We start from the raw sequence: 14896 nt of genomic DNA, 5'->3' as shown, positions 1-14896 counted from the left end.
GGAGGGATTGAGCGGGCTTTCTCCTTACATTAGTTCAGGAAAATACCATTTTAATGAGGCCGTGGTAGAGAATGCTAATTTCCAGTCAACCAAGATGCAGAGGCCTTTCTTCTTAGGGAACAATCGCGATTCCTTTGGGAGCGGCATGGCTGCCCTGAGACCACATGGCCAACCTCCTGGAACCAGCCAGACCGTGAGATGGAGACGGAAGTCACGGATGTGCTTCTGGTGACAGGGTTGACTTGGAGGATTAAACCTGTTGCTCCTACCCCCTCCTCCTTCCTTGTCAAGGGGGACCTTTACCAGCTAGTACCAAGGGTCACAGACCAGGCTGGCCCTGCTGGGAGGAGTAGGCTCCAGTGCAGGGGTAGTAATGGAACTCCATGGAGGTGAGGTGAATGGGGAGGTCCCTTTGGAATGCACACAGGACACGTGGGTGTGTCAAGGCAGCCTGTGACCTGGGATGAGCCTGCATGAAATCAAGGGCCCCTGAAGTTCTGTGGTATGTTAAACTGGTCAGTGTTCTTCCTACTTTTGGATTCCATAAATAGGGAAGATTACCTAAAAGAGAAAGCACAGAAGACCCTGGAAGATAAGATGAAGCTTCAAAAGAATGCTCTAGAAAAAGAGTGGGTGTTTGTGCAGACATTCAGGAGGTAGATATGCGGGTTGGTGCCTGGATAGCTTGACACAAAGTAGTTGTAGGTTCGGTTCTGTGTAGACATGTAGGAGGTTCAGCACATAGGGAGCTACTGCTGGGATGGTCCCTCCAGGGCCTTTGTGTCCTCAGAGAAAAGCTTTGTCAGTGACTTGACAAATCTGTTCCCTGCTGGCCCAGGTTGGAGATGGTCACTGGGCCCTAGATCATGACAGTGATGCTTCCCAGAGAGTGGTCTTTAACCCAGGAGGTCCAGCTCCTGGGCATGAGGAGCTGACTTTCAGTTCCCCTGCTGATTTATTTTTAAATGGTCCCACAGCTGTGGCATGGGCTGGGATCTGTGTGGCCGTCCCCTCTTAGCTCCGTCATGTGTGCCCTTGTCCCTAGTGCATGCACACACTGCTCTGAGAGGGCATCTGGGTTGGACCTTTCTGTGCCTCTTCGTGTTGTAGGAAGTGCTGGTTTGTGCTGGGCCTGCGTTGGGACTAGTGAATGACACTCAGTACATGTGCACAATGTGCGGCCCCCAAATTCAGCCTATTAAAAGGAGACTTGATGTCTTATCACCCTGAAATCCCCTCCACTCTGCTCCTGTGGGGCCTAGTTTCAACAAGTTACTGTTGACAGCAAATACCATGGCAGCCAGAAGAGACTTGGGGAAACTTCAGCATCTGCACCTACGGCATGAGTTATCTGCACTGGGAAAAGAGACCAAGGGCTGTGCCTCCGGTTATTTGACCGTGGGCGTCCTTATCGCGCTCACACAGGTCACTGAGTGACCAACAACATATTATGGCAGATGCACTGTGTCTTCAATTACACACAGAGACTGTGTTGGTTCGTAGCAAGGGGGTATATTAAATGTGATTTATTGCATTTTCTTTTTGTGAAGAACAAGACAGTGAGGGTGGAAATGAGGGGTGGTGCATGGTTAGGTGTGTCTGGCTGTCTCAGGTGGACCTGGAGCACAAAGTAGCTGTGCGGCAGTGACGCTTCCTTTGCTTTCACCTGCTCCTCCCTGCATGGAATACATCGGTGCCACCACTTAGGGCGTCTGACTGCCGTGGCGGCCAGAGGCGGTTGCTGCCCACCTCCAGCTTCCCGCTCAGTAGTTTACCAGCACAAGAGGCCTCTGTCTGGGTTTTTCTGTGGTGTCCAAGGGGCTGCTGTTTCTCGAGACCTGTGATTTTACTCCATGCCAGAGGAGGGAGAATTCTAGGTGCCTCTGTCCCGTTGTAACAGTGGGAGTCACAGAGAGTGAGAGAGCCCCGCCGCAGCGCCGTGCCCGGAGATGACGCTCCCCGTCTGCAACAGGAGGCTCGGGTCGTGCCTTGCTGCACCTGGCAGCCAAACCAGATCAACTTTAAGTTTTACTTTAAAAAGTGTTTCTGAATCATGTCTAGAATATACTATCAGGTATGATTAACCCCATATTTAAATTTCTAAAACCAGCCTGACTACATGTGGCTAAAAATAGAGGCTTAAATTTTTTTATTGGGAAAGGTATTTTGCTCCCCTCCCCATGGGTACGTTTAAAAATGTGATGTGAATTAATGTAAGCTTAATAAAGCAAAATAAAGCTGTATTTTCTAGGAAATGACACCTGGGATGTTTTGATGAAAAATGTCAAAGAAGAAAACATCTGTCTATCAAGACCAGTGTTTTATTTACCATGTCCCTGATGTCAGATGTCCGTGGTCACAGCCGATTGTGTGCCTCGCTTGGCACTGGCTCGGGGGCTGTGGGACGGGGCTCCATGAGCACCGAGGTGGGTGGTTAGCATGATTCAGGCGCCCTCAACCCTGACAGTATCTCAGGTCAGCTCTTGACTCATGTTTCCTTGGCGGATGATAGTTTTTGGGTTGTCGGAGTGACATTGAAGGCTTACTGAGAGAGCGAGGGCCACTTAAATGGAAAATGGGCTTTCTTTTTCTTGATATCCTGAAATGAAAGTTAGACACAATCTGTTCTTTTCATCTCCCCTTTATTTTAAGTTGAGAGGAAAGAATATTTGTTTGGGATAAGATGCTCAGATAATGGACGCTGTTGATGGAACGTCTTTCAAGTGTTGTCCAGCTGGCGTCCTGTGGCAGGGACAGGAAGCCCCTGTGGGGCGAGGAGGCGCCAGGCAGGTGCACATGGTGTTTCGCCGGCACTCAGCCCGGCATGTGGTTGCCCAGCTTTGCTGAGTGCGTGCTATGACCGCTGCTTCATTTAGAGTCTCTTTCTCTCCCTTCTCTTAAATGGGTGTCCTCTCAGCTTCTCTCTGACCCAAACCAGTGTCCATGACGACTTCACAGTGTCAAAATAAATGTTTCAATACGCATGGGGATCTTGAACTGCTGTCGCAAGAGACAGGTAAAATCTCAAGCTTGGCCCAGACCAGCGTGGCTCAGTTAGTTGGGCGTTGTCCTACAAACTGGAAAGGTCACCAGTTCAACTCCCAGTCAGGGCACATGCCTGGGTTGTGGGTTTGGTCCCTGGTCAGGGCGTCTACAAGAGACAACTGATTGATGTTTCTCTCTCACATCAATGTTTCTCTCCCTCTTTTTCCCTCCTTTCCACTCTCTCAAAAAATAGGTAAAATTGTAACAACAAAGCAAACTTTGTACTTAGTGATGCTTTGAGTTTCCGAGGCGAGTGTCAGGTAGCCTTGCATGACATCCTGCACATTCTGGAAGCATGACTGCCCTGCCCTCTCTCCGCTCCCCTGTCTGGATCCTGACACTTGGCGAGGCAAATGGGAACCTGATGAACCCAGGTTCGTGGTGGCAGTGGTTGAAGGGCTTCATTTTGGGGAGGGTGGCTTCAATCATGCAGTCCGTGCTTCGCAGAGAAATGACCCACATCCTTGGATGCAGGCGACCCCACATCCGCAGAACCCTGTAGGGCCCAGGTTCAAGTAGATGAACTTAGGAAATAGGCCTGGGTGGGTCAGAGCTTGGGGATGGGCAAGAGATGTTTTTGGGTAGAAGGGAAAAGGAGGAGAAAATTCACTTCTTTCGTGGCATTTTCTTATGCTCTGAGTATTTTCTTGTTTGATTGATTGAGATGTTCTCTGCCTTCTGAGGATGGGCTGTGGTAGACAGCTGGACTGGCCTTTCTGACACTGGTCCTTTCTCCTGGACGTGATGGGACTCAGGACTATATGTTACAAGACAGGAAATAGGAGAGTGGCCCAGTGCCAGGTGGCCAGACATTCCTTTATGTTGGCTACTGCACGCGGGCAGTTAGAATGCGACCAGGCTGCAGGCGCCATGGTAGGGGTACAGGGCGAGCCCGTGTGGGGCTCAGGATTTCCGAGGACACAGTACAGTGGTACCAGGCAGCTTTGGGGGCCCCAGCTTCACAGGAGCCCACCCTCTCTCATTATCAGTCATGTGTGACGGGAATGGGTTTTGATTGATAATGCCCAAGTACAGGAGTGAGAACAGGTATTCAGGTTGTCTTGAGGGAAATAGTGGGGGGCAGTTAAATGACTACTCTTGATTCCTTTCTATTTTTTTTAATGTAGCAGCCCTTGTGAGGAGAAAGCACAGAATGACGTCTGTTGGGATGAGTGACAGGAGGCAACCTGCGATTAGATCAGGCAGTATGGTGCCTCAGGTTGGGCAGCAGGCAGCCCACTGCTGTGGAACTGTATCCCCTTCTTCTCAGATGGGGTTGGGAGGAGGTGAGGAAGCCTTTGAGAACTTGGGTTGGGCTTATCCTGTTCTTACTGAGAACTTGATTTGTCTGACCAGATGTTGCATCCAGCAGGAGGGGGCATGTGCACCTCTGACCTGGGTGGCCAGTCCTCCCTCAGACCCCAGCCTGCGCTCTGTTTTGTGCACTAGTGAGGAATGGGCAAGGTCAGAGGCTACTCTCCTGGCAGGTACAGATTCTGGCGCTGCCTACCTATCTTGACTGCTTTTTAATTTAATAAACGTCGCTTTTTAGAACAGCTTTAGATTTACACAATTATTGCAGAAATAGTTCACACTTCCTGTGCATCCCGCTGCAACTTCCCCTGTTGTTATCCTCTTACAATGGATGGGATATTCGTCACACCTGATGAACGAGTGTCAACACATTGTTATTTATTTACAGTTCCTTAGTCCCTCCCTAATGCCCTCGTTCTGTCTCAGGATCTGTCCAAGACTGCATGATGTTTGGTCGTCCTATCCCCTTACGCTCCTCTGGGTCTTGTTTTTGATCCCTCGACAGCTTTGAGGAGGACTTGTCAGATGTTCTGTTGAGTGTCCCTCTGTTGGGATGTGTCTGATGTTTTCTCATCATTGACTGGGTTGTGGGTTTGGGGAGAAGACCACAGAGGTACACTGCCTCTGTGTATTCGTCAGATCGAGTCTGTGCCTTTGACACAACTCACCTCCGTGGTACTAACCCTGGTGTTCAGCCGGGCCATGTCTCTTGTGTGTCTCCACTGTGAACCTCCTTCTTTCCTCCCAAGTCTACACTGTGTGTTCTCCTTGGAGGTGTCGTTAGCACAGTCCACACGTCCCCCCACAGACAAAGACGGCCTTCCTCCGTGAAGCAGCCTTGTCTTTTAACAGTTTGAGTTTGAGTTTTCTCAAACTCAAACTTAAGGGTGGGGCGCCTGCACAGTTATGTGGGTTCTTCTACACAGAGGCCTGTTTCTTGCCCCCATGTTATTTATTCAATCATTGATCAGCATGGATTCCTGCATATATCTGTTTTGGTACCTTGGGTATCTGTTCTATGTCCCTAAGAGTTTAAACATCTTGGGGATCAGTAGCTTTTCAGAGAAAGAGGCAGAGTGGTTAACTATTATTGCATAGAATTTAGATGATCTTAAAGAAGATCCTAACCACCATTAGCACTGTCCTGTCTAAAACAGTGGAACCTTGTTAGAAATCCTAAGTGATGTCTACCCCGGTTTCTCCAGTTAGTTAAGCACCAGCTTTTCCAAAATTCTGGATTTGTGATCCTTTTGTCTGTGCTTTACTTTGGCAATAATCCTAAAGGGCTTCTTTGTTGCTATTAAGGATGGCTGTATAACCATCCTTCTCTCTTCCCCACCTTCCTGGCCCCCCCAAAAAGAAGAAAGAATTATCTCTTGAAACTTGGACTGAGGTTGGGCAGCTCAGGGGGTCCCTTCCTGTGGAGGAAGCCTCCTCTGGCACGTCTCTCCGACACAGGGACGGTATCAACTTCAAAGAGCACCGAGAACAGATGCCAGCAGGCCCAGGAGATGTGGAGGGGACCAGGGTCAGGGCTCTGCTCTTACTCTTGAGGATGAAAACCTGATTTTAGCTCCAGGCCTTAAATACAGTGCTGTTTCATGGCTGCCCCCGTCCTGGTTTGCAGCTCATCAATTTCACCAGGTATAGATACATTCGATGCATAAAAAGGAATCCTTCCTTTGGATTTATGAGGTTCTAGGAAGCAGAATAGTGCCATTTCCTCCCTGGCCACTGTGGCTCAGCTGGTTGGGCATTGTCCAAAAAACCAAAAGATCACTGGTTCGATTCCCAGTTAGGGCACATGCCTGGGTTGCAGGTTCAGCCCTCAGTCAGGGCATGTACAAAAGGCAACCAATCAATGTTTCTCTCTCACATTGATGTTTCTGTCCCACTCTTTCTCCCTCCCCTCCCTTCCCTTCTCTCTTTAAAAAAAAAAAAAAAAAAAAAGTCATGCCATTTCCTTTCTGTGGTAAAAAGGTCAAGTACTGAGTGCCTGGGCAGAGGCCCAGGCAAAGGCGGCAAGGGCGGATAGCATGCTGCAGGCCCTTCCATTCTTGTCAGACAATTGTGTCACAAAGGTCCAGCCATCCCAGAGCCTCCTCAGCTCCACAGTTTTCTCAAACTTATAAACATCCCTTCTCACACACAGAGAGGGCCCTTCTTCACTCTTGCGTATCAGCATTGAGACAGGGCCTTGCCAGTGCCGCGACGGGCCCCACGCCCCACGGTTCTGCGATGAGCGGTTCCAGCAGAGGGAGGGGATGGGTCAGGGTGGACACTCACAGACTGCTTGGGTATATACCAAGGGCTGCTGTTCTGGTTCCTGTGACATTTTCATCCCGAGCTGCTTCTGTTTGGCCATCACCATGTGACAGGGACTTCATTGTGGATGACATGATTAGCCACAGACTTGCATCAAGAATGGAGGGTGGCTTAGAAGAGCAGGCTTTATTATACTAACTCCTGTCTACCTGCTTCCTGAGTGAGCCTTCAGGGAGCTCTGTGCCGGGCAAGAAAGTGGGGAGAATTCTTACAAATTCACAGCTTGCCTCTCCACAGGCGGGGGAGCATAATTTAACAAATATTTATCCAGGAAGCCTTTTTACAAAACAAAAAGTTCTGGAAGCCTGATGTACTTTTTTAATCAGAGGCCTTCTGTAAAAATAGGAGCCTCATACAGAAGTCACTGGGGTGGAATGAGGCCCAAGGGGCCGTGGACAAGACTGCTTTGTGTGGTGGGCAAGTGTTGCAGTGGATGTAGGGCCTTTGCAAGACACCTCCCCTTCCTGGTTCTCTCACTTCCTTTGCACAAAGACGAAGACGGCCTTCCTCTGTGAAGCAGCCTTGTCTTTAACAGGCAGGCAGAGGTACTGTGCTGACACATGGCGTTTGGGAGCAAGAACTAGGTCTCTTGGAAAATGAAAGGGCTTGAGTTTCTTTAAAGAACAAAATAGTAGAACATCCCCAAAATAACTCCATAGACAGCCATCTCTTCTAAAATAAGTTCTAGCTGTTAAAAATATATAATAAAAACTGTAAAAGTAGTGATGACTTTTTAGTTTTTTAAGTAATTAGATATAAATACTTGTATTTAAAAATCTTATATCAGGGAGCCTTGAAACTCAAAATTCAAAACAGGTAAAGTTATGAGAGACATTTTTAAATACCCTCAGTAAGTGTGACAGCAGTTAACACTGCAGGCCTGTCCGTGGTTCCCAGAGGGCACTGTATTCTGGTGGTCCAGGCTGCGGGCAGGAGCCATGCAAGGCCAGCTCTGACCTCACAGCCTTCTGTCTCTTCCAGTCAGATCTGATAAAAATATAAAGCATTCATTCTTTATAAGTTTGTGACAATCAGCCCCTTTCCCCTTCTCCATCAACAAGGGGATTTACTGGGAGAATTTGTTGGGTAAACTTGTTTCTTGAATTAGCCAGTGTGTATACTGGCTGTTTTAAAAGTTTTGAACTATGGAAACTTAGGAACCTGTTCAAAAGTAGACAGTAGCCCTGGCTGGTGTGGCTTAGTGGGTTGAACGCCAGCCTGAGGACCAAAAAGTCACTGGTTCGGTTCTGGGTCAGGGCACATGCCTGAGTTGCGGGCCAGGTCCCCAGCTGGGGTCGTGTGAAAGGCAACTGATGTGTCTCACACATCGATGTTTCTCTCCCTCTCTTTCTCTCTCCCTTCCTGCCTCTCTAAAAAAAATAAATACAATCTTAAAAGAAAAAAAGTAGAGAATGTAATGCAAAAAACCCTCATGCATGCACATGTGTCCCCTCTTCTCCCAAATTGTCTTTTCTGAAGTAAAGAGCAAATCCCACATTGTGTTGTTTAACCTGTAAGAAGTATGCATCTCTGAGGGGTCAGGATTGTTAAAAATACCATCACTGCCAGGCTGCCCACACCTCCAGTTCTGAGAGAACAGCCACCTGACAGTTCTTCCTCAGCATCTGCATTGCTTCAGTGTCCTTCATTGTATTACTCTTGCCTATAACGTCTGCATCTGAACTTTCCACAGTGAAAAATCACATGCACCCTCAAAATGGGCAGTGTAGGGATCCCTGGGACCTGCACCCGCTCTCCGAGTGCCCAAGACCGACTCCTTTCATCCTCCGGAGGTCCTGCCCTCTCTTCACTGAGGGGCTCTGTGCAAATATCAGGCCTGGATTTTTTCATTCATACATGTTTCATTAAACAACTACTTCTTAAAACATCTTTGTTAAGGTATAATTTGCATACCATAAAATCTAACCATTTAAAGTGTACAAGTCAGTGGCTTTATATAATTACAGAGTTCTGCAATCATTACTAAGTACAAAAAACTTTTATCACCCCCAAAAGAAACCCATACACCCCCATTCTCCTCACACACCCTTATTCCCCTCCCAGTCCCCAGCACCCACGGATCTATTTCCTGTCTCTCTAGATTCACCCGTTTTGGATGTTTCACATAAATGGAGTCACACACTATGTGGCTTTTCGTGTCTGGTTTATCTCACACAGCATGATGCTTGTAGAGTTCATTCACCTTGTAGCATGTGTCAGCTCCCCAGTAGATGTGGTCTTTTTATCCCTGAGTCCAAGTGGTGGGTTTTGTTTTTAACTCGGCCTAGGTGCCAGAGCTCCACAGGTGTGAGGGGTATTTGTTTCAAGGCCACATGTAACCCACACCTCAGTTTTGTCCCATGATATTGTAGGGATTTACAGTCTCTGACTTGGGCTGATGTATCTCCCCTCTCCAGGGGTGCAAACTGAGCCTGCACCACGGAAGTCCCAGGCCAGTGTGAGGACTCAAAGTTCTACTCAGATTCCATGTGAAGACAGACCTCAAATCCTTAGAGAGGAGACAGACCCCCCCCATCCCCACCCCGCAAAGTCCTTTAGTTTAGGTCCCTTTTCTAATAATATATGCTCAGCGTAACGGGGCATCCTTTAAATTTTCAAATCCTAGGGCATGACATTTTTATGGTGTTTGATTGAAATTATTACTGCAGGAAAACCAAGTATTACATTTACTTTTTCCCAAAATATTTTTTGATTGGCCTGTTGTAGGCATCGTTCTATACTGGCCATGTCAGGTGGGGCAGGGGGTGAAAAGACTCTAATCCCCCAGGGCAGCCTGGTGGGCCTCAGGGCCCCAGCCCCCCACTCAGAGCACCCAAGGACAGGTCTCCCCTGTACCTTCACCTCCTGCTGCATTTAATCCCCAGAGGGTCTGACCCCGCACTGTCCTGGAGGTACAGACATAGGCTCTACTTCATGCAGTAACACAATGCTTTAATCTTATAAGATTTTTGGCAAAGAATGCCACATTTTAATACTTTTTTCTCCTTTTGTTTTTCAGGTATTCATTTGGTAAGTGAAAATCATTTAGAAAAAAACTCTGCAAGAGTTAGCATTTTGTGTTGGGGTATGTATCCTTGTGCCTTTTTTTTTTTTTTTTTTTTACCTTTCTCATTACTTGAGCATCTGTCATCAACCTGCAGGTTTTACCATGTTGTTTTGATACCACGTTTGTTTAACCTGGACTCCTACCTGCAGCTAGCCTCCTTGCCCAGAGTGGTGGACTAATACAGACGAGGGAACTCATGCATTTTCAGGTTCATTGTGTGGAGAACCAGTTTCTATGATACTGGTAGACCAGTCCCACAGCAGTGACAGCAAGCAATGATGGTTCCATCGCATGTTGTGAATCCATCCCCTAACCCTGGGTGAACGAAAAGCCTGCGCCATGTGCGCTTCTCTCTCCAGGCCACACTGAGTTCCCAGTGGACACGAGCCCGTAGACAACACACACAGAGGAGGGTTTACCTGGTGCTGTCCCTGACTGGGAGGGGGCGGCAGAAGTAGTTGGATTTCTGCCTGGTTTGGTAGGAGGAAGATTCAGGATCCCAGCCTGTGCTCTGAGGAAAACGCTGCACCCAGAGTGAGCGTGCAGAGTAGGGTTTTTTCCATAGATGAATGGGTAGTGGGACAGTGGCCGCTGGCTGAGAGTGAGCAGAGAGCAGCCCCCAAGTGAACAAGAGTAGACAGGACCAGGCATGGCACAGGTTACATTTGGGTCTCGCCAGCTTACATGCTGTTACAGCAAAGATATCAGTGCTCTCCATGGGGTGTAACAGAACCCAGATGCCCCTCAGCTCAACGTCCTCATGCTCAGGACGCACAAGAAACAAAGGACCAGGAGATCAGGCTCATTCTGGACGGAACAGACAATGACAGAGGCCAACCCCAAGGTGATTAGATGCTGGGATTTTGAGACAGGGTCTAAGCAGCTGGCAAGACTATGCGTACCACAGTGAGGGAAAACAGGCTTCTGATGAATGGAAAAATAATGAGATCCCAGCAGAAAAATCAAAGATATAAAAAAGAAGTGGAAATTTCAGAACTGAAAAATACAATATCTGAAATGAGAAATTCACTGGATGGACTGGATAGCAGGGCGGATGTAGCTGGAGAATGAAAGATCAGCAGACATCACCCAGGCTGAGACTGGAGCCCCAGGAGGAGGGGGAAAGAACGGCTGAAAAGTTTCCAAATGTGGTGAGACAGAGAAATGTACAGATTCAGGAAGCCTGGTGGGCCCCAAAAGACATAAATAAAACTGCCTGCTCAAATCATCTGAAATCAATACTGAAAACTAAAGGGGAAGGGAGAATCTCGAAAGCAGCCAGAGAAGCTTAACACGGCCCTTGAAATGGTTGGACCCTGGCACTCAGGAACAGTAGTGCTGAGAGATGGAAACTGTCCCCCAGGATCCTGCACCCAGACAGCACTTTCCAGGGCCAGAGGTGAAATAGGGAGAAGTGAGAGAATCTCTTACTGGCAGAAGCCCGCCAGGCACGCTGCGGGCAGCTCTCTAGGCTGAAGGAAAGTGAGTAGAGGTGAGAACATGGGTCCCTGGGCAGGAACGTGGGACACGAAAAGCAGTAGATACACAGGTAACTGTGAAGAGGGCTTTGTTTCAGTTACTTCCTTCGAAATACATACAAATAACTCTTTAAAGCAAAATGCATTCTTTATCTCCTGAGGTTGGTCATGCACTGAGAGGGGACACGTGACAAGCATGACATGGAGCACAGGAAGGCTGCCATGTCCACATTTTATGTGAAGCGACACAATATTAACTTCAAGTGGGATTTAAAAAGCTAAGGACGGGTATGAGAGTCCCTGGCGCACGCACTGGGAAGATCTAGAGCGGCGGTTAAAACGCCGACAGACACATTAACGGGGGGCTCTGGAGACATTTGAATGACCCAGATAAGGCAGGAAAGGAAGAATACAGGAATAGGAACCAAGGGTTCAACAGGAAATAAAAAAATTAAGTGGTGACTGTAAATACCGTATCAGTAATTACATTAAGTGATAACGGACTAAACACTCCAGTTAAAGACAGAAATCAACAGAACAAATTAAGAGAATAAAAAGTAAGATGTAGTTATATTCTTCTATAGGTAATGCACATTGAATATAAAAACACAAAGTTCGAAAGAAGATGGACGGGAAAGACATTGGAGACAGTAGTCCGAAGGCTAGTCCAGGACCGAGCATCACTGGAGGAAGAGGTTGTGTCATCAGTCAGGCAGGAAGACCTAACAGACCTCAGAGTACGTGAAATACAAGTGACAACTAAAGGGAGACAGAGAAGGAATTTCAACACCCCCTTCCCTTGGTTGACAGAACAACTGGATAGAAAATTGGTAAAGGGATGGACCCTGTGCCCAGCACCTGGCTCTGATAGGTGTTTCTGAGAACACGTACTCTGCTCACATGCCCATGGTTCATCTGCCGGGAACACCAGCCCTAGGCCAGGCTGTACGCAAGGATTAAATTGAAAAGGGACTAAATCATGTAGAGGTTCTGTTTCTGTGAGAAACTGTCTTTCCCATCTTAACTGTGAGCTGGATGTTCTGCAAAAGCCACAATTTTTCTGGACTCTCTCAGCGCACCGAACTTGTACAGCAGCTAAGGAATCAGAATTCCCATGCCCCCGACTGAGGAGAGATGGATCTGTGAAGAGGCTTCACCTTCAGCGCAGTGAAAGAAGGAAAGGGTAAGGAAGACAATTGTCCCCAGACAGAGCTCTTGCTTACTCAGGGCTGTGGTGTGCAGGCCTCCGTGAGGGGTGTGAGAAAGATTGGGGCAGGTGGGGAGACCACCTAGGGCTTCCTTGGTGGCGCAGTGCAGGAGTGACCAGCCACCCGCCTGCCCCCTGGACGGTCCTCTTACAGGAAGCAGAAGCCTCAAACCACTCGGGAGGAGAATCATGCCTACGCACCGCATTGTACTGAGGTCCTTGGGAGAAGGGGGTCTGTGAGAGGGGCCCCACATCATGTATGATACAGAGCGGGCTCTGCTACTGCTGGAGGCTGTTGGTGAGTGGAGCAGAGGGAGAATTGAGAGAAATTCTGAGAAGGCCCCAGCCTGAGACAGCAAGTGAGACTGGACCAGGAGCTGGCGGTCCCTTCTCTTATCATTGCCCATCGCCCAAGGACAGGCAGCAGTTTGGGAGAGGCCGATCAGGCTGGCGGATCAGAAGCTGCTGGAAGTGAGAAACTCCAGGCCCCTTGCTGAGCACTGCAGGTGAGCGAAGCCCCTCCCTAGGAAGTTGCAGCCTGTGGTCACTGAGGGTAATGAGGAAACAACAAACCCAAACCCTGCTCATTTTCTGGCCAGATTGTCCTGTCCCCACACCCACCCTCAACTAACAGCCTCACTGCATGTGCTCACTTCTGGGTAATTATATTTAATTCAGGAGCTACTGTTTTGCTACAAACAATATTTGACATACTAAAAAAAAAAAAAAAAAATCACTAGATGAACACACACCCGGAAAAAAAAAAAAAGACTTGCTGACAGTGGATTGCCCAGAGATGTAGCAATCAGTAGAGATGATCCAGATGCTGGGCTAATTAACGCAAGTCTGCCCTCCATTTATGCTTCTGTTGTATATCTGGTGCTCTTTACCAGTTTAACTGCCCATCTGGTCTCAGGCGATAATGTTGGAGACTGAGAACCCAGCTACTGACTTGCTACTGCATTTCCTGCTGAGGGCTCCTGAGTAGGACTGAATTTCATATGCCGTCTTCTGTGTGGCACTTGATGGGCCACCCCCACTAAAAGTCCATGAGCACAAGTTGAGGAGACCTCTAATAGTCACAGCAGCTGGCTTGCCACTGGGTGACCACCAAGCATCTCTGCTCTGTTTCCTTTTCAGTTACTGAGTTGTCAGGGCGAGAACAGCCAGTCCGAAGGGACTTTTGACCTTTCGTGAGTTTTCCCATTGGCCTCATTTAGGGGTTGCCTATGAGAACTTAGTTTTCATAATGAGCAGATCGTCCTCTCCTGTTTGTACTTGTATCTCTATGTTCTTATCAATGAACATGGATGTAGATCTAATGGACATAGATATATTAATAAATATAGAATTTAATTTATATCTGTTGTCTTTATTTTGCAAATGGATGAAGATAAAGCAACTCTGGCTTACAGGCTGAGATACTAAGCTGCACCACAGAACAGCATTTGCAAAAAATGCAGTGCCACTGGGCAGCTGACTGACTTGAATTGAGAAAGGCTACTCAAGCTACTGTTTTATATGGTTGCCTCCAGCCGCATATACTTTTTGGCTCAATTAAAATAAAGTGAAATAAAGCTGGTGGCTCCCCAGCCACACCTGTGGCACATTGGTTGCTCAGTAGACACACTGGGCCAAGTGGATCACAGACCTTCTCAAATACTATAGGAAGTTCTGTGGGCGGTTGGTCAGAGGATGCCCTCTGTTTCACCAACATACTCTTCTGGGGAGCTCAGTTACCTCTCTCTTCTGACCACTTATGATGTGGCAGGTATAAGTATAACCCCATCGGCTTGGGACTAGGGACATTGGCTGGTCTCCCTGAAGGAGGCACAGCCAAGGCCTCTCTGGTCATCTTTCCTTTGTTCAGTGAGCAGATGTTTCCCAGGATTTCTGAGTTTCTATGAATATTTCTCCATGATCTTGAAGTCCCCTCTACAATGTGGATGTCACCTGCTGCCATCCTACAGCCCTGTCCCCGGGGGGTTTGCATTCCCTTTGCACGGATGTGACTGCTGGGTAAGGGGACGACATGGGAACGGAGGCCGTTTGCTCCAGGACACAGGAAAACCACAGCATTTGTGATAACACCACCTCACCAGCTGCATCTCTGCTGAAGCATTAAGTGAGGCTATGCTTTGAAATCTGCCAGTCTGGTAACTCTTACTTCAAAGAACGGGTCTAAAACATGATTAATTCAGTGCCCTTCTATATGCTGTTTCCAGCTCCTCTGCAGGAAGTGAGTTTTGGGCTGGAGACTTTTTTGAACTTCACATTGTCCTTGTGCATTTGAAAATAGTGCTGGACCTGGCAGGTGGTAAAGGGTTCCAGGAAGGGCTTTCTGGTTTTCTCAGTCCATATCCTTGTGATGGCATGCTGAGCCCCCTGGGCCATGCTCCTCAGCCTTAAGGGACCAAGCACTCCCAGAAGGGGGCTCCTGTCTGCCTGCATTTGGTGAGG

General features: G+C 48.1%; 1 protein-coding gene across 1 annotated transcript in view; it reads left to right on the top strand.

Annotated features, from left to right (window-relative positions):
* The first annotated feature begins 164 nt into the window (after positions 1 to 164).
* The window catches only part of LMF1 (lipase maturation factor 1), an 88212-nt gene continuing 73480 nt past the window's right edge, over positions 165 to 14896 (top strand). Inside the window, exons 1-2 of the mRNA XM_054589125.1 lie at positions 165 to 193; positions 9704 to 9714. Coding sequence (XP_054445100.1) covers positions 165 to 193; positions 9704 to 9714 — 40 coding nt within the window. The remainder of the gene's footprint in view (positions 194 to 9703; positions 9715 to 14896) is intronic.

The sequence above is a fragment of the Pteronotus mesoamericanus genome, unplaced genomic scaffold (assembly GCF_021234165.1).
Source record: "Pteronotus mesoamericanus isolate MK-2021 breed Mesoamerican mustached bat unplaced genomic scaffold, CSHL_Meso_final scaffold_167, whole genome shotgun sequence".
Taxonomy (NCBI): Eukaryota; Metazoa; Chordata; class Mammalia; order Chiroptera; family Mormoopidae; genus Pteronotus; species Pteronotus mesoamericanus.
This window is presented reverse-complemented; position numbering and strand designations above follow the sequence as displayed.